The following is a 24,123-nucleotide window of genomic DNA, read 5'->3' as shown; positions in this document are numbered from 1 at the left end:
GAAATTTCTGGATGTTAAAAAAAGTTCTTTGCATAATCCATTTTCCTTTAATATGAAGGTTAAGCCAAGTTCTGCTCAAGATGAAAAGATGGAGACAAAAGTTTAAGTCTGATCTGTTTATTGTTGCCATTGCGGGTACATTCTCCTAATTCTCTACCTCAAATCCCAATGATGTCTTTATACCTGCAACACGTGTCGATCTCTGGTTTCCTTGAGCTAAAATGTCTGGCTTTGGAATGTGAGGCACCTTTCAGGAAACAGAGTGGTAATGTGTAAGATGAAATGTTTGAGTGATATTTCTTACATCATATGAAACTGTGAAATGCCACTAGATATAGTCCTTCAGTGTATTTAGAGAGCCTGAAGTTGTTTTTTTTTTTTTTTACAGAAAATAGAAAAGGAAACGTGAATTATATAAAATTGAAGTGCAATTCGAAATAAAAATATATTTACACATTTATAGTACAAATTTTGGAAAGACTTCACAAGCCACAAAATCTTAGAAATTATTATAAAATTATTTCTGTTCCTTTTCTCCATTTTCTATAAGGTCAATTCCTAAGATATTCCCCTCTTTGTATTGTATGAAATTAGCTTTCTGCTAAAGGACAAGTAATAATAAATGAGGACTGCCAGGGCCTCAAAAGATGACATTGAAGAAAGAAAGATAATGAGGAAAAGCAGAAGTCTAAATATTAAATCTGATTAGTATTAGATAAAATCGACTTAACCCTGGTATATCAGTTCTATTTATTTATAGCTAATGTATGAAGAAGAATTTCAGTTATGCTACTTAAATATAATACTCTTTTGGAAAGCAGGTATTTTTGAAGATATGTATTTACATCAACTAAACGTGGAATGTAGTCCATGTAGGATTTATTGTCCTTTAGTTTTATATCCAATAACTGCATCAAACCTAATATTGATCTTGCGTTTTAAAAATGCCAGGAAACGCTCAGGAAGGATCCTAAAAAAAGATACATGAAAATAATTAGGAAATTAATATTAAGTGCATTTGTAAAATATCTTTTAAAACACTTACATTTCTCATGTATTATCCTTTTTTGCATAAGAAAAAGAACTTTTTAATTTATATTCTATGTATGAGGCAGCTGTACTTAGTGTATAAATCAAACACTGGAATACAGTCACACAGCCCTGTGATACAATGAGAGGAAGGGAGAACAGGCACATACAAGATGGAAACTATTTTGTTGGACTTTCTCTTTTCCTTTCTCTTTCTTTTTTCTTTCTTTCTCTCTTTCCTTTAAGAATAAGGAAGTTTTTGGATATTTCTTTAAAAAACAGACTTTAGCCTTTTTGCCCTAGTCCCCACTTAATAATGGGTATTTGTAAAGTCTCCCCATTATAATGCTGTTTTCTCATCCACAGCTGGCTATGGAAATGTCTGCAGGATGGATCTTTCCATCCTACCGTCTACGGAGAGCCTCGGATGAGTATGTGCTATAATCCTTGTCTAAAAACTAAAGATATGATTTGTCTCTTACTTCCCTGCACTATTTTCTAATGGATGTAAGTGCTGCTGTGACAGCAAACAAAAAAAATTCATAGCAACTTCTTGTCATCAGTAGTTTCTCAATCAATAGAGATACTACATATCTATAATCTGTGATTTGGGTGTATCCTTTATCATGTATTATCTTAAACAAGATCAGTCTTTTTTTTTTAAGGTTCAGTTAGATACACAAGATTAGTCTTAAGATTAGGAGATTTAACTCTGAGTCACTACTATGTGTTCTTTCCAATTAAATCCATTTCATTGTCAAAAGGAAAAGGAAGGAGGCTTCACCACCTTTAGGGTAGGAGTGACTTGAAATATTTAGTTTTTGAACTAGATATACGCCTGTGTTTCTCAGAGGATCTAAGAGAGGAGGTGTCTGAACTGAAGAGTTGAGAGGCTAAAGGCTTTTAAAAAAAGACACATGACATGGGAAAGGAAGTGAGAACAGGAACTAATTTTATACTTTATAATCTAAAATATTATTTAAAATGTTCCACTGAGAGACTGAGGAGACAGAACTGCTAAATGAAAATGCAGATAAAGCACTTGGTTTTGAGCATAATGCTGAACAAGTTATTTAACTTTTGAGTTTAAACTCCTCACTTGAAAATGGAAAAATTAACACCTACTCCATCGCGTTCTTGTGAAGAATCAATGTGTTAATATAAAATGCTTTAAACACTTTATTTTGTACATGGTGGACACGTAGTAGGTCTAATTTGGGCAGACCTCAGAGATACTGCAGGTTTGGTGCCGAACTGCTGCAATAAAGCGAATATCACAATAAAGTGAGTCCAGTGAAATTTTTTGGTGTCCCAGTGCATATAAAGATTATGTTTACACTATACCGTAGTCTATTAAGTGTGCAATAGCATTATGTCTAAAAAAATTTTATAGATTGTAATTAAAAGACACTTTATTGCTAAAACATGCTAACCAACATCTGGGCTTTCAGGGGGTTGTAATCAGCGATCACAGATCACCGTAACAAATATAATCGTGAAAAAGTGTGAAACAGTGCAAGAGTTATCGGCATGTGACAGAGACATGAAGTCAAAAAACAGTGCTGGAAAAATGACACTGACAAGGTTGCTTGATACAGGGTTACCACAAACCTTCAGTTTGTAAAAACACAGTATCTGAGAGTACAGTGAGGTGAAGGGTAATAGAATGAGGAATGCCGGTACTTAAGAATATGGAGGAATTCGCCACATTCCGATGGAACTGAGAATCTAAACAGAATATGTAAGTTGGTGTAACTACAGTTGAACCTTGCACAACACACATATATCTTCTGACTCTCCAAAAACTTAACTACTAAAAGCGTACTGTTGACCAGAAGCCTTACTGACCACCTAAACAATCAACATGTGTTTTACATGTTATATGTATTATACGCTATATTCTTCCCCCCTCCCCCATACTATAGTCTTACAATAAAGTAAACTAGAGAAAATAAAATGTTATTAAGAAAATCATAAGGAAGAGAAAATACATTTATAGTACTGTATTGTATAAAAAAAAAAATCCACCTCTAAGTGGACCCCTGCAGTTCAGAGCCATGCTGTTCAGGGTCAACTGCATATACAGACATCTGACCAGATAGCATTAAAACAAGGCCTGGCAACTGAGCACCAAACATTCACAGTCAGAGAAAAATTGGCAATGTTAATAATAGCGTTACTTATAATAATAATAGCTGTATATAACATTTATTGAGTATTTATAGTATACTAAATAATTTAAGTGTGCCATTTTATTTATACTTCACAGTCCTATAATGTCTATCTGTCTCCATGTGACAGATATTTAAAATTATCTTCCCAAGCGATCCTGATACCCCACCATGTTGCAGAAACCTGACTGTAGGGACAGAGAACAAGAGGCAGGCTGGCTGGCTGGCTGGCTGGCTGGCTGGCTGGCTTCCTTCCTTCCTTCCCTCTTTTAACCTAAGCCACCTCTTCACATTCCCCTCATGACCTGGACCAGCCTCACTGCTACACGGTGTTCCCATATGAGTAATAAGGCAATATGTTATGAGGAAGGTGGTTAAGCCAGTGGTTTCCAATCTTGGCTGTACATCAGAATCACTTGGAAAGTTGTATCTCTCAGAGACCGGCCCACATCCAGGCCAATTACATCAGTCGTGGGGAGTAGGTCCCAGGCGTTAGTACTTTGAAAACTCCCAAGTGAATGCCAATGTGACTAAAGCTGAGAGCTAGTGCCCTAAAGAAATGCTTCTCAAATTTGAATATGCATTCAAATCACCTGTGGATGCTACAAGAATGCAAATTCTGATTCAGGACATCAAGGGATTCTGTTTTTCTAACACACTCCCAGGTGATGCTGATGCCACTGGTCCATACAAGTAGTCAGGCTCAAGGATCTCTAAAATTCTAAAAGGTTATTTAACAGTTCCCATGCTTCAGTATGATTTTACACAAAATAAGAGCCCGATGATTATCTTTGCATATTTAGATGAATATCTAAACCTAACTATGGTCTCCTCCAATATCGTAGTTCCATGATTCCATTATGTAATGATGCTTACAAGCTATCCTTCTTGGGATGCCAGAGTGGCTCAGTCAGTTAAGTGTCTGCCTCCAGCTTAGGTCATGATCCCAGGGTCCTGGGATTGAGTCCCGCATCGGGCTCCCTGCTCAGTGCAGAGCCTGCTTCTCCCTCTCTCTCTCTGCTGCTCCCCCTGCTTGTGCTCTTTCCCTCTCTCTCGCTCTCTGTGACAAATAAATAAATAAATAAAATCTTTAAAAAAACAACAACTATCCTTCTTTATAGTCATTCATCTGTGAGACAAGACTTTCAGAAATATACATCTTTCTTTCTCTAAAAAGAGAACTTAAAAACTTGTGGAAATTATTCAGTTCCTTAACCCCGTTGCTATACAAACGTTGCTTCAAGGATTAACAAATGTGGTTTTAAAAACTGATGGATTGTTGAAGCCTATCTTTTTTATACCTTAATTCCATTTAATTGTACTTTACCAAATGTCTCGTTTTAAATCTGAGTAAAAAGATGTAATACATAAATATTTATCATGCTGATAAACGTAAATATCACTTACTTTTCCATCACTGTTAAAAAGCTTATAGAAGATGGAATAAAAATCATTTTCTGCTCAGTCAGGATCCCATTCACCAGCTTGCCTACCACTTCCTCCGGTTCCAGGGTGGGTCCCAAACTGAAATCAGAAGCAGTCTTCAGCAGCCAAACACTTCATGGACGCTTTGGCTTTAGTTAGGCGCTAAACAAAGAAGCTAAATTACCGTAGTTAGCACAACATAACGGACTTACAGTACCTGGCCCACTACAAGTGCTCAAAAATAGTAGCTGCTGTAGGATGAATAATAGCCACAACCATTTATTTAGTGCTTATCACATACTGTGCACTGTGCTAAACACGCCCCACAGGCCATCACACTGAAGTTTTGCAACAGCCTGTGACGGAGAGACTACAGTCCTAATTTTGCAAATGAGAATTATAGAAGTAGCCAGAACTCAAAAATAATTGAGTTAGATTAAGACTGACAAACTCACTTTTAAATCTTTAGAAGTCTTGGGGAGCCTAGGTGGCCAGTCCATTGAGCTCAGTCAATTGAGCTCAGGTCATGGTCCCAGAGTCCTGGGATCAAACCCCACATTGGGACATCCTGCTTAGCGGGGAGTCTGCTTCTCCCTCTCTCTCTGTCCCTCCCCCTGCTTGTGCTCTCCTTCTCTTTTGCTCTCTCTCAAATAAATAAATAAATAAATAGAATCTTGAAAACAATCTTTAGAGGTGTTGGGGAAAAAGTCAAATACTATTATACACGTTTTATTATATACTAAGACTCTTTAGCGAACAATTTCTAAAGTATCAGAGAAAATGAAAGTATAAAAATGTGCTCAGTGCCTAGTATCCAAAATCTATAAAGAACTTAACAACACCCAAGGAACAAATAATCCAATCAAGAAATGGGCAGGGGGCGCCTGGGGGGCACAGCGGTTAAGCGTCTGCCTTCGGCTCAGGGCGTGATCCCAGCATTATGGGATCGAGCCCCACCAGGCTCTTCTGCTATGAGCCTGCTTCTTCCTCTCCCACTCCCCTGCTTGTGTTCCCTCTCTCGCTGGCTGTCTCTATCTCTGTCGAATAAATAAATAAAATCTTAAAAAAAAAAAAAGAAATGGGCAGAAAACATGAACAGACATTTCTGCAAAGAAGACAACCAAATGGACAACAGACACATGGAAAAGTGCTCAGTATCACCCAATATCACTCGGCATCAGGGAAATACAAATCAAAACCACAATGTGATACCACCTCACACCAGTCAGAATGGCTAAAATTAACAAGCCAGGAAACAACCAGATGTTGGTGAGGATGTGGAGAAAGGGGAACCCTCTTACACTGTTGGTGGGAATGCAAGCTGGTGCAGCCACTCTGGAAAACAGTCTGGAGGTTCCTCAAAAAGTTGAAAATAGAACTACCCTATGACCCAGCAATTGCACTGCTGGGTATTTACCCCAAAGACACAAATGTAGTGATCCAAAGAGGCACCTGCACCCCCATGTTTATAGCAGCAATGTCCACAATAGCCAAACTATGGAAAGAGCCCAGATGTCCATCTATGTATGAATGGATAAAGAAGATGGTGTGTGTGTGTGTGTGTGTGTGTGTGTGTGTGTGTGTGTGTAATGGAATATTATGCAGCCATCAAAAATGACATCTTGCCATTTGCAAGGACATGGATGGAGCTAGAGGGTATTATGCTAAGTGAAATAAGTCAATCAGAGAAAGACAACTATCATATGATTTCATTGATACGTGGAATTTGAGAAACAAGGCAGAGGATCATAGGGGAAGAGAGGAAAAAATGAAACAAGATGAAACCAGAGAGGGAGACGAACCTTAAGAGACTCTTAATCTCAGGAAACAAACTGAGGGTTGCTGGAGGGGATAGGGGTGGGGGGATGGAGTCACTGGGTGATGGGCACTGGGGAGGGTATGTGTTGTAATGAGCACTGAGTATCATATAAGACTGATGAATCACAGACCTGTACCCCTGAAACTAATAATACATTATATGTTAATTAATTCAATTTAAATTGAAAATAAAATAAAAATATTTAAAAAACAAAACAAAACAAAAAATGTGCCCGATTCTAGGTCCTTCATCTCCATAGGGAACCTTTATATTTACTAGGTCTTGGTTTACTTTTCAGCCTTGTTACTTAGTTCCATGTTGCACCCTCACTGTATAATCACCCTGGCATACGCACTGTGGAGTAGCAGGAGGTCTCTAAAAGGTGGCCTTTGCTATCTGCGTGTTAGAGCACGTGCACTTTGGATGGTGTTACATAAGAACTGGTCCTAAGTTTTGGGTTTTTTTTTTAAAGATTTTATTTATTTATGTGACAGAGAGACAGCCAGCGAGAGACGGAACACAGCAGGGGAGTGGGAGAGGAAGAAGCAGGCTCCCAGCAGAGGAGCCCGATGCGGGACTCGATCCCAGAATGCTGGGATCACGCCCTGAGCCGAAGGCAGACGCTTAACGACTGTGCCACCCAGGCGCCCCTGATCCTAAGTTTTTAACATTTTATCGATGACTTGGAAAAAAAGGTACATAATTACATACACTCATGAAATTTGCCAACATCACCACACTATTTGAGTGAGTAACATTCTGGGGAGGCAGATTTTAAATGTGTGTGACTAGTTAAGAGAAGTGAGACAAAAGGAATTGGATGAGAACAAATATAAAGGAACAAATACAGAATAGTTCATTTGGAAAGAAAAAAACGTGCAGTAAAGTAAAATTAGGACAGTTGAGAAGTGTAGTATTATACTCAAAAGTGAGCGTGATTCATATGAGGATCATAGGGGAAGGGAGAAAACTGAATGGGAAGAAACCAGAGAGGAAGCCAAACCATGAGAAACTCTTGACTCTGGGAAACAAACTGAGGGTTGTGGAAAGGGAGGTGTGTTGGGGGGATGGGATAACCGGGTGATGGGCATTAAGGAGGGCACGTGATGTGATAAGCACTGGATGTTATACCTAACTAATGAATCATTGAATACCACACCAAAAACTAATGATACACTATATGTTAGCTAATTGAATTTAAATCTAAAAAATTGAGCATGATAATGGAATATACCAAGGACAGCAGAGTTTAAAATGTATATGACATGATCTTTCATTCTCAGTATAGTTCATTTATGAAAATACTATGCTCCCCCTGGACCCTGAAATATTATATAGGAAACACGTGGTGATGCAATAGAAGAGGAAATATAATTATAAAGATGATAGATTTTGGCCCAGAGGAGGTAAAAATGAAAGGCAATGGAAGCTTGAAGAAGACTAAGCCCACCTTTAGCCTGTGGCATAAGCAGAGCACCAAGGAGAAGGAACCTAGAAACTGAAAGATGCTGGTGCCTTGAAGTGTTCAGAAGGAAATTCACTTTCTAGCATATCGCTACCAGACTTCACTATTCCCAAGCTCCACGAAAGCTCGCAAACACCTGTGTAAACAGTACCGTATACTTCCCCATTCACACCGTGGCCTTGTGAACCTACCAATCAAATGGTGTTGCATTGACTAAACTTTTCTTAGTGTATTTGATCTCTTTACCCAAAGTCTTAGCCTCTGCCAAAGAAATTTTCATTAAATTTAATGGCTGGCCAATACCATGATTTTTATAGGGCCAAAAAGAAAAGGCCTCCAGAAAATAATATCTTGGCAGAATAAAATCTTAATCATGAAAGTATCAGTACGTGGAAAATTATTTTTCCCTGACAGTCTAGTCTTAGTAAGAGTGGCAAATCCTATTAAATAAATGCTCATGATGGATTTTGTAGAAACTGTCCCATAATACCTCAGGCCTATCTGTTGGTGTGGGAAGGGGAATGCATGCGAGGGCACAATACTTATATTATTATGAAAATGAGGACATTACTGCCAACCTTACAGACATAAAAGGGGTTATAAGAGAATACTATGAACAATTGTGTGCCAACAATTAGATGACCTAGAAGAAATGTACAAATTCCTAGAAAAACACAAAGCACTACAACTGATTCAAGAGAAAATATAAAATCTGAGTAACGGGGCACCTGGGTGGCTCAGTTGTTAAGCCTCTGCCTTCAGCACAGGGCATGATCCTAGGGACCTGGGATCGAGCCCCACATCAGGCTCCCTGCTCCGCTGGGAGCCTGCTTCTTCCTCTCCCACTCCCCCTGCTTGTGTTCCCTCTCACTGGCTGTCTCTCTCTCTGTCAAATAAATAAATAAAATCTTTTTTAAAAATTCTGGGTAGGGGCGCCTGGGTGGCACAGCGGTTAAGCGTCTGCCTTCGGCTCAGGGCGTGATCCCAGCGTTGTGGGATCGAGCCCCACATTCGGGCTCCTCTGCTGTGAGCCTGCTTCTTCCTCTCCCACTCTCCCTGTTCCCTCTCTCGCTGGCTGTCTCTATCTCTGCCAAATAAATAAATAAAATCTTTAAAAAAAATAAAAAAATAAAAAATAAAAAAATAAAAAATAAAAAAATAAAAATTCTGGGTAACATTTCAGATAGCTTTATGAAAAACTCTACTTAATGTTTAAAGAATTAACATCAGTCCTTCTTTAAAGTTCTTAAAATTCTTCAAAAAAATACAACTCTTCCTAGCTCAGTCTAAAAGCCAGAGTTACCCTGTAACTAAAGCCAGACGAAGATATCACTAGAAAACTAAACAATGGTATCTCTTATGAATACAGATACAAATATCCTCAATAAAATCCAGCATCAAACCAAATGCAGCTTCATAGTAAAAGGATTATAAGGGTGCCTGGTGGCTCAGTCAGTTAAGTGTCTGCCTTCAGTTCAGGTCATAATGCTGGAGTCTGGGGATCGAGCCCCATGTCAGGCTCCCTGCTCAGCAAAGAGTCTGCCTCTCCCTCTTCCTCTGCCCCTTCCCACTTGTGTTCTCATTCTCTCTAGCTCACTCTCTCTCTCTCAAATAAATAAATAAAATCTTTTTTAAAAAAGGATTATATACCATGGCCAAGTGAGATTTATTGCAAGAATGCAAGGCAGGGACATCAGGATGGCTTGGCTGGTTAAGCATCCAATTCTTGGTTTCAGCTCAGCTCATGATATCGAGGTTGTGAGGTTGAGCCCTGCATCGGGCTTGGTGAAGAGTCTGCTTGAGATTCTCTCCCTCTCCCTCTGTCCCTCCCCTGGCTCTTCTCTCTCTCTCTCTCTCTCTAAAATAAAACAGGTAGGGGCGCCTGGGTGGCACAGTGGTTAAGCGTCTGCCTTCGGCTCAGGGCGTGATCCCGGCGTTGTAGGATCGAGCCCCACATCAGGCTCCTCTGCTATGAGCCTGCTTCTTCCTCTCCCACTCCCCTTGCTTGTGTTCCCTCTCTTGTGGCTGTCTCTCTCTCTGTCAAATAAATAAATAAAATCTTTTTAAAGAAATTTAAAAAAATAGAACAGGTAAATAAAAAGAACACACAAAAAAACTCCAAGAATGCTAGGTGTTTCACCATATAAAAATCAATCATTACAATATATCATATGAAAAGCCGCACATGATCATCTCAGTAGACACAGAGAAAGCATTTGACACAACCCAAGATGCTTTCATGTGGGGCGGAAAAGCGCTCAACAAACTAGGAACATGAGGGAACTTCCTTAAGCTGATTTCTCAAGTGCTTGTATGAGGCAGCTTGATTTGTGTAAGCAGAGTGGAGAAAAGAAAATAACAGGACTTATTAAATATGAAAAGATGATCAGCCTTTCTAATAATCAAAAAAATTAATATAACACAGAAGTCCTTTTTTCCCTTCATCACACTGACAAAGATTAAACGTGTGCTAATATTCAAAGCTGGCACAGATAAGGGGAATAGGTACTTCATACCCTGCTGGTGGCAGGATAAATCAGGACAATCCTGCAGGGCAATCTAATAAATCTATCAAAAGTAAATAAGTTCCTACTCTTTGATCCAGCAATTCCATTTCAAAAAAAAATCATAACCACATGGTTAGAAAAGTGAACAAAGATACATATGCACATATACACGTATACTCAGCAAGCTTCCCACTTTTTAATTGTCACTAGTAGCACTTTGCCAGGAGAGGGCACTCTTGCCCATAAGAAAGGTTAGTTTGGGCAACCTTGTCCTGGGGGCAAGGTTAAAAAATTCAATTACCATTTTCAAAAATACGGTGTCTGTTTTTAACTGCTGAAAGACAGTCTGGGTGAAAAAAACCGACTCAAATGTATTATATCAGGGTCCAATGAGGGTTTTCGTCCTGAAGATGATGGAGGAAATTGGCAAATCTTATCCTTGAGGATGGAACTCACCTCTTCCTTTGACACTTCCTCTTAATTTTAATGGACTGTTTTAAAAAAAATATTTATTTTTATTGAGATACAACCGACACATCACATATCACATGTAAGTTTAAGGTGTATGATGTATTGATCCGATACTTTATATATTGCAATATGATTACCATGGAATTAGCTAACACCTCTATCACATGATTTCGTGTGTGTGTGTGATGGGAACAACTAAGATGTGGTGTCTTAGCAACTTTGATGTTTATAATATAGTATTGCTGTCTACAATCACTATGAACATTAGAACTCCAGAAGTTATTTATCTACTGGTTTCAAGTTTATGCCCTGAAACAATTATCTCCCCAGTGCTCCCACCCCCAGCTTCTGGTAACTACCATTCTACTCTGTGTTTTTACGAGTCCAGCTTTTTTAGATTGCACACATAAGTGAGATCATATAATACTTGTCTGACAGGTTAGCAAAGTTTTATCCTCATTCTACTCCTCCCAGTCAGGGTTTACTCCTCAGGTGCCCAAATTAATTTGTCCTTTATGTTCTCTGTTCAGGGTCCAAGTAGGGTTTTCTTGATTAATAAAAGTGAATTAAAACATTGGCCTTCTGGAGTAAATATGTTCACTTCTGTTTTCTAACAAAATTGTATTTTAAAAATAGGCTCTTGGGGCATCTGGGTAGCACAGTCGTTTGGGTGTTCAACTCTTGGTTTTGGCTCAGGTTGTGATCTCAGGGTCATGGGATCAAGTCCTGCACTGGGCTCTGCACTCAGCCTGGAGTCTGCTTGGGTTTCTCTCTCCTTCTCCCGCTGCCCCTCCCCCTGTGTGCTCTCTCTCTAAAATAAATAGATAAATTTAAAAAAAATAGGCTCTGGACAATTTGATAGATTCTTCAGGGGGCTTGAGATCTTTGGACAGCTATCAAATTTCTACCTGATGTTGGCTTTCTACTCTGTCTACCTGTGGGTATACATATTTAGGTTAAGTTGTATTTAAATAGAACCTGCTACTTTCCCAAAGGGCCACAGTGAATATTCTTCATTAACTTAAAATATATTTTCACCAAAGGCAGATGGATGGGAGGAAAGAGGGAGAAAATTTGAGGAGGCAGAATAAAACTTAAAAATTGAACCTTATCAGTGCAATAGATAATCTAAAAGTAGATCCCAGTAAATACGCAGATTATAAAGATGACATTTCAAAGCAGTGAAGGAAATGATGTATAATTTAATAAATAATGCAAAATAACTTATTAACTATTGGGGAAAAACAATTAAGCAATACTGTGACCTTATCTCTTAAATTTGGGTGGAGCAAAGGTCTAAATGTGAAAACACAATCATAAATGTACTAGAAAAAAAATACAGGTGGTTATTTTCATAAGCTTGGGGTGAAAAAGGACATTTATAAACACCTCACGGAAACTAAAGGCCATGAAGGGGGAAAAAAAAAAACCTGAGAAATTTTAGTGTAAAACTAAATAAAAATAAGTTTAGGGGCGCCTGGGTGGCTCAGTCGGTTAAGCCTCTGCCTTTGATTCAGGTCATGAGCCTGGGGTCCTGGGATCAAGTCCCACATCGTCCAGTCGTCCAGCTCCCTGCTCAGTGGGGAGTCTGCTTCTCCCTCTGCCCCTCCTCCTGCTTACGCGCTCTCTCTCTCACAGTAAATAAAATCTTTTAAAAAATAAAATAATCAAATCAAATCTACTGAAGGAGATAGTACCAAAATGTGAAAAATGTGCGTGCACCAGGATGTTCACCACAGCTGTGCCGGGGGAAATCACTAGTAGACGCAACTGTTCAGACTAAGCATTTGATACAATTTATGATAAAACTCTGTATTTACTAACAGGAAATGATGTCCACGACATAACGCTGATCAAAATAAGTACTTGACTTACAGCGTCCAGAACACCATGTGTAATATATCCCAGTTACATAAAATTCAGACATTTAGGCAGTACATAGAGAGATATCTAGAAGGATGTTCATCAAGATGTTAAGAGTAGTCTGCACTGGATAGAGGGTTTCCAGGAAACTCAAAAAGAACTTATTTGTATTTTTCTCTATATTGGAATTTTCAAAAAGTATGCTTCATGTTTACGAAGCCATTAAAACTATTTCCGAAAAGGGGAAACTTTAAAAGTTAACCTCAGAACTGATCCTTTATCGTTATATTTATTTATTTATTTTAGAGAGGGAGAGGGGGTGGGGGAGGGGCAGAGGGAGAGGGAGAATCCTAAGCAGGTTCCATGCCCAGCTTGGAGCCCCACGTAGGGCTTGATCTCATGACCCTGACATCAGGACCTGAGCTGAATTCAAGAGTCAGATGCTTAACCGACTGAGCCACCCAGGCGCCCCTGTAGTTTTATTTATTAACCAAGTAAAGACTGGTACTCATTTTGGAGGATAACCTCTAGATTACCAAAGGAAGGTGTTTTTCACACTGTGGTCCTGGGTTATCGGTATCAGAATTACTGATGGTGCATGTTAAACAGAAGCCCCAAGCTCCTTCCCCACCACTACCCTATCCCAGCCAAACCCAAGGCATCAACATCTCTGCAGGTAGGACCCCTACGTGGTTCCCAAGCACTCCTGGTGAAATATGTATATACCTAAGTCAGAGAACCACTGCCCAGGAAAAGGGGGGGAAAAAGGAAATAGGATTATTAGCAAGTTCACCTGAGTTAACTCATATTTATGTTTATACACATTCTCTCCCTCTCTTTGTCTCTCCACCTGTTTTCCCACACTCTACACGAGCTGAAATTGAGATGAGCTAAGGGCATTGCATATCAGGTGTTTTAAAGGATTAAAATAATTAAGAAAACCCACAGAATGGCTGATATTCATAGTAATCACCAACCCTTCTGTCTTCATTTCCATCTCAACTTACGCAGTACTTGGGTTTTTGATGAAGCCAGTGTTTATGAAATTAGGGCAGAGACATGTTGTTTTGACTCCAGTTCTTTCTAAGGCAGCCAGTTCTTCAGTCAAAGCTTTATGAAATCCAACAGCAGCAAACTTGCTCGAACTGAAAATAAACACAGAGAGCTCACAAGATAATTCTAGAAAGATGCTGCATCTACTTAATTCAGATGTCTGTTTTCCCTAGTTAAGTGTGGACCTATGCCCAGCCTCACTGCCATCAACTGAGTTTCGGGGTCCAGCCCAGACCTACCAGATCAGAATGTGCATTCCAGATCCTCAGGTAAACTGACAGGCATTAAAATCTAAGAAGCAGGGCGCCTGGGTGGCTCTGATTTCGGCTCAGATCATGATCTCAAGCTCATGAGATCGAGCCCAGGTCAGGCTCTGCGCTCAAGAGGGAGCTTGCTTGTGGTTCTCTCCTTCCCTCTCCCTCTGTTCCTCCCCCTGCTTGAGCTCAAGCGTGTAGGATCTGTCTCTCTCTCAAAAATAAATCAATAAATCATTCCTTAAAGTCTAAGATGCAATCACACAGAACACTTACGACGTCCCAATATCACTTACTGAAGTGAGAACTAAGTAGGTTCAAAGGTCTTGCTAGGAAAATTGGCCAAGTGTTTGTTTTTGCTGTTGTTGTTTCCGTAAGATTTAATGTCACTATAGCCTGTTAATTATCTAATATATCCAGGAATTCCTGGGAAAGTTCTCTGGACAAGTCCTATTTTTCTCTTTAAGTCTCAGTTTCACTTCCTCAAAGAGGTCCCCCCGGCCCCTAGTCTCGATTATTTCCCCACTATATTGTAATCTTCAGTTTTTTATGATAGCCTATTTAGGATTTATGATTAAATATTCATTGGGGTGAATTTTTTTTAACATCTGTCCCTCGTACTTTTACTATACATTTCATGACTATTTTGGTTTCCGGTAAATCCCCAGGGCCTAGCACAGTGCTTGTTTTTTTTTTTTTTTTTTTTTTTTTTAATTTCTTTATTCGACAGAGATAGCCAGCGAGAGAGGGAACACAAGCAGGGGGAGTGGGAGAGGAAGAAGCAGGCTCATAGCAGAGGAGCCTGATGTGGGGCTCGATCCCATAACGCCGGGATCACGCCCTGAGCCGAAGGCAGACGCTTAACCGCTGTGCCACCCAGGCGCCCCCAGTGCTTGCCTTATAATAGCTGCTCAACAAATATTTGTCAAATGAATGAATCAAAATGCAAAGAAATTCTTATTGTCACAGCTCCTTCATTTGTCAAGAGAAAGAAAATTAATCACATTCTAAGCTGATATTACTTTTCTAATTAGTTTTTTTAAAAAAATACCTTTATTGAGAAATAAATTCATGTATCATAATCTACCCATCTGAAATGTAAAATTCAATGGTTTTTGGAATATTACATTATTAATTTTTAAAAATTGTGTGAAAATATATATAACAAAATTTGCCATTTTAACCATTTTTAAATGTGCAATTCAGTGCCATTAATTACCAGATTATTTTTCTATAAGTCTGTATTTATTAGCAATTATACAAAGTAGTTGTAAATTCTTGCCAATTAACCTGTGCTTTGGAAAATACAAACCTGTGGAAAGTTCTCTCAATTTATTTTTTTTAAAGCTTACATATATACTGAAGCCTTAAAAGATTGCTAGATTCACTTATGTAAAATGTAAATCTCACCTTGAAAAACGACACAAAAATAATCATATGTAAAATTGATCACTGCATGTCAGACGCTGTCTTCAGTTATTCAGATGTATTATTGCATTTAATCCTCATAACAACTCTTTGCAATGGATATTACTATGATCCCCATTTACCAAAAAAGAAATGGAGGCACTGGGGTGGGTGTAGCTGGTTTGCAATCTCCTTGGGAGCTTGTTGGATATAATGTGAAGCTGCCCCCTGCTGCACACACAGGGCAGGGAGGCCAAAGAGGCAGACCACTCCAGATTGGTGGGTGGCAGGTTTAATAAGCAGGGTAACTTGGGAGGCTTGTCTTGGGCAGCTGTAAGGTGAGTAGATCTCCACACCCAGCTGCCAGAATCTTAAAAGTATATATAGAGGCCTTAATTGGGTTGAGCCATATATACCATCCAGATAGTCTCAACACCACATTTCTTTCTTTTTTTTTTAAGATTTTATTTATTTATTTGCCAGAGAGAGAGAGAGAGCAAGCGAGAGCACAAGCAGGGGGAGCGGCAGGCAGAGGGAGAAGCAGGCTCCCTGCTAAGCAAGGAGCCCGATGCGGGGCTTGATCCCAGGACTTCGGAATCATGACCTGAGCCAAAGGCAGCTGCTTAACCGACTGAGCCACCCAGGTGCCCCTTGACACCACATTTCTATCTCATGGGTGTGTCCTGGGGGCAGCTTTTGGGAATGGTGAAGGCAGTTGGATACCACGTTCCAAGGACAGGGCAGTGGGGAGAGGCCTCTAATTGCCTAGGTCCAGCTCACAGGTCACATTTTCTGGACGACCTCTCCCAACAGAGTTATAGGGCTTGCCCAAAGACATAAAATGAAGTGGTAGAATCAGGCTTTAAATCAGGGCAATAACCCAGGCCTCTATATGATATACTTTAAGCTTTATTAGCTCCCAAAGAAGATAAGAGGCAAATGATAAACTGGTAAAGCAGTTGCAACATATAAGTTGTGGGTAGGGGTTAACATAGGGCAACTTTTATAAATGTGGATAAATGGCTAAAGGACATTAGCAGAAAATTCACAATATAAAAATACCAATGGATATATGCATATAAAAATGTGTTGTTTCAGGAATAAAATAAATACAAACTAAAACAAGATGGAATTTTTACCTAGCAATAATGATGAGGATATGAGGAAATTTTTATTTGTTTGAGTTGCTATTCAACATACAGAATGTTTTCATTTTAAATGATTGAACTAGGAATCTTTTCTCCTGAAGCCTTCCAGTATGTCTAAGCTTAAAAAAAAAAAAAAAAGATGAGAGAGGACTTTCCACAGCTATTTTCCAAAGCACAGGTTAACTGGCAGCCTTTTCTGGAAGGCAATTTGGCAAAAGGTATCAAATTCATTAAAAATATGCCATGCTCTTAGATCTAGTCATTCTTCTTATAAGTATTTATCCCACAGAAAGAACCAATCATGTTTCTAAAGATTTATATTCAAGGTTAGTCTCTGGGATATATACTTCATGAAGGCCAATGGTTGGAAACAATTTTAAATGTCTGGAGTGGACAGCTGTTGTTTTTGCCCTTTGGCATTCCTCTTTCCTTATTCTGGTGACGTCACTCTTACCCACCACAGGTGGCACCCTGTACAGTGGCTGGATCCTTGTAGCTAGAGCAACCTCTGGAACTAGAGCGTTTGAAGGCAGTACTGGGAAATCATGGCTTTGCCCTCACCTGCTGGCTACTGAGAGGCTATCACTCTGGCACTGCTGGTAGCTACCTCACCAGCAGACAGAGGAAGAGACCCTGCCCGAGACTTTTAACTACGGAGCTAATAAATTCCTCTTTTGGTCTGAGGCAGTTGAAGTGTTGTGTTCCTTGCAACTGAAAGAGTCCTGACAAATGAACTGTGCAACAACAATGGCTAAACTGCACACATAGTGGCACATATGTGCAGAGGCATACCATGCAAAAAATGAAAATAATATTGCACATACATGTATTAACGTGCAAAATGTTCATTTAAAATTTTAAAAAGCCAAGATTATGTAGGCAGTTTTTTTCAATGCTTGACTATATACTTGTATTTAAAATGTCCTAAAAGATTATAACAAATGCTAACCATGATTATTTCTGGTAAGACTAAGAGTAATTTTGGGGTGCCTGGGTGGCACAGTGGTTAAGCGTCTGCCTTCGGCTCAGGGCGTGATCCCGGCGTTATGGGATCGAGCCCCACATCAGGCTCCTCTGCTATGAGCCTGCTTCTTCCTCTCCCACTCCCCCTGCTTGTGTTCCCTCTCTCTCTGGCTGTCTCTATCTCTGTCAAATAAATAAATAAAATCTTTAAAAAAAAAAGAGTAATTTTTTTCTTTTACTAAACTAAATTTTAGACTATCAGTAAGACTATTGGTAATTTTTTTCTTTTACTACACTGTATTTTCTGATTTTTCTTAAGTGAACCAAAAAGTGCATAAATATATTAAAGCTCAGAGTTAATGATGTTAAGTGTATTAAAATAACTCTGTATTTTTGAACTTCAGGGTAAATTTATTTTTAGACATATGTATATATGAAAGCTATAGTGGATTTTTCCCTGCACTTTGTAACATTACATCAAATTCCTTATTATTAATAATTTGAATTAATATTTTTATCCCAATCATTCTTTTAAATAACATTTCATTATAAGCTAATAAAGATCAGGACTCGATTTTGCCACGTCTTCCCATACTGGTGACTTTCATGCTTGTAAATTGGCTCTTTAAGTTGACAAGATATATTAGCCAGAGTTTCATGGTACCTTTAAATATTTTCTTTTAAAAATCAAAATGCTTCTGGACAAAATACTTAGCAAGCAGCAAAAAAACATTTTAGAATAGAATTAAAAGGTAAACGTCTGTCACCGCGAATCCAGTTCTTTGATCTTGGATTTTTCACACTAATCATTTAAAACTATTGAACTGTAACTTCAAAAAAAATGGAAACTTTTTTTCCAATATATATAGGTGATTGGAGCTGTACTAAATTCTTTTGCTGTGGCTTAGCAACTCAGGCTGGTGACAGCTAAAGGCTCAATTACAGGGGGAAGAAAAAAACAGGTAATTCCAGATCCCCTCTCATTTGGGGAGCTGGAGCATACAGGATTAGTTCCACTGGGGCAAAGCATTCTGGAAGCTAAAACGAGAGGCAGGACTTTACTACTTTGTGTGATTACAGGAAAGGAGAATTGGAATGTAACACCAACAGGTACCCTCCATGTTACCGAACACTTACAGGACTCCAGACTCTATTCTAAGTGCATTACATTATGCAGTTTAAACTTCACAGCAGCCTGAGGATTTAGTTAGTCACAATGATTAGTCTCTTCCGGGTGAAGAAAGTGACGCACAAAGGAGTAACTTGCCAAAGATCACATAACATTAGTAAGTGACTGAGTCAAGATTCCTAACAATATGATCCACAACAGTCCCAACCTGAAAACAACCCAAATGTTTGTAAACAGTAGCATGGATAAATAAATAGCCGTCTAGTCACATCATGCAGTACTCTGTGGGCAAGGAAATGATGGAGCGGTAGCGACGGACAACAGCAAGGATACACCTCACAAACACAGCGTGATTGCATGCACGTAAAGATCAGAAACAGGCAAAATTAATCTGTGGTGTTACAAATCAATACGGGGGTTACCTTCGAGAAGGAAAGAGGGATTGCTGGTTGGGAAGAGTTCTAAAAGGGCTTCTAAGGCCTTGTCCTATTTTTTGACCTGTACGGTGGTTAAATAGATGTGCCCACTTTACAGTAGCTCACTGAGCAGCACATTTATGATTTCTGCACTTTTACCCACGTATGCTACACTTCAGTAAAAAAGTTCATGTTTTAAAAAGCAGTGTCTCAGTCACATTGCCCATTTGTTAGTAAAAACCACCGATAGTCACTGCTTTCCGCCGGGAGAGGTCTTCGGTGTGTCTCTGTGAAAGCTCTATCATTGATCAGATGCTGAGCAAAAAACCAGAGTCAACTGAATAAAAAGACGGTGATGGTCATGAAGGATCACACACTGTAGTCGCTCCGGCCACGTGCGGCTGAGAGTCCTGCAGGGGCAAGCAAGCCTCCGCTCCATCCCAAAGCCGGAAGTGCACAACCACTTGTGTGCTTGTGACCCTGCCTTTCAGCCCAAAGGGTGCCTTTGTGTGAAGAAGAAAAACCTACTCTTCTCAAGCAACTTCACTGCCATCTCCTGGAAAACCTTCCGAGTGTAAAGGGACCTGAAAGTGAATAGTGCAGCCTAGAATTGTGTAGTCTGCAATCCGCACAACTGTGTGTGTCGTTCCTGCTTTGACGAGACTCGGTGAGTTCTTTTACTTCTGCTGAAAGCACTATCAACAGGGACCCAAATAAACTTGTTTCTCACACAAAACACATTCTCTCTTGATTTTCACTGCTGCACGTTCAGTGGAGTCGAATCAAATCTGAATCAAAAGAGCTACGGTATTTACTACGGCAAAGAGAAGGGGGGGCGCATGACAGCCTACCAGTCCTGGCGGACGCAGATTCTCTTGGCTTATGTCGATGCCTGGGGGTAAGAACCTGGCAGGGGAGCAGGGTGTTGTGTACCAGCTGACAAGCAACACTTGCAGCTATCTTTCATGAAGTAAAGGAATGCCACATGGCATCCACCTCAGATGGCCAGGGGACAATCAGCTAACTTCTACTGGCTCTGGACCATCGATCTGCTCTATGAATGCCTCAGCGGTCGTTTCGTCTTTTAGGAAAAAAACCTCAATCCAAGTCTGTGTGGATTTTAAAAACTATTAAATATATGTTAAGAAAAAAAAGAAAATATAGATGAATAAAAGGACCAGAATAAAATTATTTGTCATTACCAAAGAATGACCACTCTCTAGGTGTGGTTAGAGCAAAATGGCTTGGTATATATCCTTGGGAACTTGTAAAATGCAAGATATAGATCTTTTAGATACATATGTATGTATATATAACAAGATACCCACCCATACCTATGTTTATATATTTATACCCATACAACTCTGTTGTTTCCAGAATTTAGATACTTAATTCCAAAAGAGCATGATGGTAGAAAACAAATTTGAGCATATTTATTTGACAATAGATATTATTGCACAGCAATTCAACATTTTAAGAGTTATTTGCTAAAATATAGAAGCGGCCGGAAGGAGTTAAGATGGCGGAGGAGTAGGGGACCCCTTTTTCAGCCAGTCCCCTGAGTCGAGCTGGATAGGTACCAGACGCCTGAACATCCACAGAATCAGCCTGAGATGAAGGAAGATACATCTGGATCTCTACAAATGAACATCTCCAGCGCTGAGTATTGAGGTACGAAGCGGGGAGCCGTGAAACCACGCACAGATATCGGAAGATAAACAGAAGGGGGAGGGAGCTGCCAAGTTCGGGAGCCGGGAAGCGGTAGCCACCTGCACCGGGGAGTGGGCGGACCGTGGACGGCACCCAGGAGAGAACAGACTGAGACCGTGAGCTGGGAGCACGCGCCACCAGGCATCTCACGGAACTCCGGAATCCCGGTGTGCTCACTGGAAACAGACTGATTCCGGGAGCTCCGGGAGCACGTGGGGCGGTTGGCGGCTGGAGGTGTTAGAAACACAAACGACAGAGACACGCCGGCCCTGGAAGTGAGGGCTGGGACGCCGGGTGTGGGGCGCACAGCCCAGGATGCTGCAGGGTTGAGCAGCACCAACAGAAACAGAGTTAAAGTGGCCAGAACATCAGTGGAGAACGATCCGCGATCCCTCTGTTCTGAGACAGAGGCTGAATTTCAGCCGCTGCTGCTCTCACTCTCAGAAGAGGCACAGCAAACCGCCAGGGAAAGCCGCCAGAGAACAAAAGCCTGGAAATACCGGCTCACAGGGTGCCCATCCCCAATCCCCCTCGCAGAGGACACGGAGAATCCACCCAAACAGGGTTTCCTGAGTATCAGCGCGACAGGCCCCTCCCCCAGAAGGCAGGCTAAAAAATCAAGAAGCCCACATCCCGGGGCGCCTGAGTGGCGCAGTCATTAAGTGCCTGTCTTCGGATTAGTGCGTGATCACAGCGTTCCGGAAAGGAGTCCCTCATCGGGCTTCTCCACTGGGAGCCTGCTTCTTCCTCTCGCACTCCCCTGCTTGTGTTCCTTCTCTCGCTGCTTGGCTCTTTGCCACATAAATAAATAAAATCTTTGAAGAAGAAGGCCACATCCCTAAGATCCCTATAAAACAAGGGCACACGGCCTGGGTCCCAGTCAATAATTTGGGCTCTGGACAACTCCGCAACCTCTCCTCAACAGAATGACGAGAAGGAGAAGTCCGCCCCCAGCAAAGAAAAGACAATGAGTCTGTGGCCTCTGCCACAGAAATAATGGATATGGATGTAACCAAATTATCAGAAATGGAATCCAGAGTAACAATGGCCAAGATGACGGTAGACTTGAAAAAAGTATTAACGAAAATGTTACTGAGAATATAGAATCCCTAAGGGCGGAAATGAGAGCGAATCTGACAGAAATTAAAAATTCTATGAGCCAAATGCAGTCAAAACTAGAGGCTCTGACGGCCAGGGTCACTGAGGCAGAGGAACGTATTAGTGAATTAGAAGATGAGTTAGTAGAAGAAAAAACAAAAATAGAAGCTGGACTTAAAAAAATCCACGCCCACGAATGTAGGTTACGGGAGATTACTGACTCAATGAAACGATCCAATGTCAGAATCATCGGCATCCCCGAGGGGGTGGAGAAAAACAGAGGTCTAGAAGCGATATTTGAACAAATTGTAGCTGAAAACTTCCCTAATCTAGCAAGGGAAACAAACATTCGTGTCCAAGAGGCAGAGAGGACCCCATCCAAGCTCAACCATGACAAACCTACTCCACGGCATGTCATAGTGCAATTCGCAAATATTAGATCCAAGGATACAGTATTGAAAGCGGCCAGGGCAAAGAAATTTCTCACGTACCAAGGCAAAGGTATCAGGATTACGTCAGACCTGTCTACAGAGACCTGGAATGAGAGAAAGGCTTGGGGGGGCATTTTTAAAGCTCTTTCAGAGAAAAACATGCAGCCAAGGATCCTTTATCCAGCAAAGCTGTCATTCAGAATTGATGGAGAAATAAAGACGTTCCAAAATCGCCAATCATTAACCAATTTCGTAACCACGAAACCAGCCCTACAGGAGATATTAAGGGGGGCTCTATAAAGGTAAAAAGGCCCCAAGAGTGATACAGAGCAGCAAGTCACAACCGATACAAAGACTTTAAAGAGAAATGGCATCATTAAAATCATATCTGTCAATAATCTCTATCAATCTAAATGGCTTAAACTCTCCCATAAAACGCCACAGGGTTGCAGATTGGATAAAAAGACATGACCCATCCATTTGCTGTCTACAAGAGACTCATTTTGAACCCAAAGATGCATTCAGACTTAGAGTAAGGGGATGGAGTACCATCTTCCACGCAAATGGACCTCAAAAGAAAGCTGGAGTAGCAATTCTCATATCAGATAGACTGGATTTTAAACTAGAGGCCATAGAGAGAGATACAGAAGGGCACTATATTATTCTTAAAGGAAGTATTCAACAAGTGGATATGACAATTATTAATATATATGCCCCCAACAGGGGAGCAGCAAGATACACAAGCCAACTCTTAACCAAAATAAAGAGACATATAGATAAGAACACAGTAATAGTAGGGGACCTCAACACCCCACTATCAGAAATAGACAGAACACCCTGGCAAAAACTAAGCAAAGAATCAAAGGCTTTGAATGCCATACTCGACGAGTTGGACCTCATAGATATATATAGAACACTACACCCCAGAACCAAAGAATACTCATTCTATTCAAATGCCCATGGAACATTCTCAAGAATAGATCATGCTCTGGGACACAAAACAGGTCTCAGCCAATACCAAAAGATTGAAATTATCCCCTGCATATTCTCAGACCACAACGCTCTGAAATTGGAACTCAACCACAAGGAAAAACCTGGAAGAAACTCAAACACTTGGAGGCTAAGAACCATCCTGCTCAAGAATGACTCGATAAACCAGGAAATCAAAAAACAAATTAAACAATTTATGGAGACCAACGAGAATGAATACACAACGGTCCAAAACCTATGGGATACTGCAAAGGCAGTCCTAAGGGGGAAATACATAGCCATCCAAGCCTCACTCAAAAGAATAGAAAAATCTAAAATGCAGTTTCTATATTCTCACCTCAAGAAACTGGAACAGCAACAGAGGGACAGGCCTAACCCACTGACAAGGAAGGAGTTGACCAAGATTAGAGCAGAAATCAATGAATTAGAGACCAGAACCACAGTAGAGCAGATCAACAGGACTAGAAGCTGGTTCTTTGAGAGAATCCATAAAATTGATAGACCACTGGCAAAACTTGTCCAAAAACAAAGAGAAAGGACTGAGATTATTAAAATTATGACTGAAAAGGGAGAGGTCACGACCAGCACCATTGAAATTGCAAGGATTATTAGAAACTTTTATCAACAGCTATATGCCAAAAAACTAAACAATCTGGAAGAGATGGAGGCCTTCCTGGAAACCTATAAACTACCAAGACTGAAACAGGAAGAAATAGATTTCTTAAATAGGCCAATTAACTATGAAGAAATTGAGTCAGTGATAAACAACCTTCC

The 24,123-nt window shown here is 40.3% G+C and overlaps 1 protein-coding gene across 1 annotated transcript in view; it reads right to left on the bottom strand.

Moving 5' to 3' along the window:
- Positions 1-101: 101 nt before the first annotated feature.
- Positions 102-24,123, bottom strand: part of HSD17B11 (hydroxysteroid 17-beta dehydrogenase 11) — a 40,364-nt gene continuing 16,342 nt past the window's right edge. The window contains exons 5-7 of the mRNA XM_002913586.4: positions 13,758-13,895; positions 4,608-4,724; positions 102-970 (exon numbers count right to left, since the gene is read on the bottom strand). Of these exons, the coding sequence (XP_002913632.1) occupies positions 880-970; positions 4,608-4,724; positions 13,758-13,895 (346 nt within the window). The 3' untranslated portion in view covers positions 102-879. The remainder of the gene's footprint in view (positions 971-4,607; positions 4,725-13,757; positions 13,896-24,123) is intronic.

This window comes from Ailuropoda melanoleuca, chromosome 11, assembly GCF_002007445.2.
Source record: "Ailuropoda melanoleuca isolate Jingjing chromosome 11, ASM200744v2, whole genome shotgun sequence".
NCBI classification, from domain to species: domain Eukaryota; kingdom Metazoa; phylum Chordata; class Mammalia; order Carnivora; family Ursidae; genus Ailuropoda; species Ailuropoda melanoleuca.
This window is presented reverse-complemented; position numbering and strand designations above follow the sequence as displayed.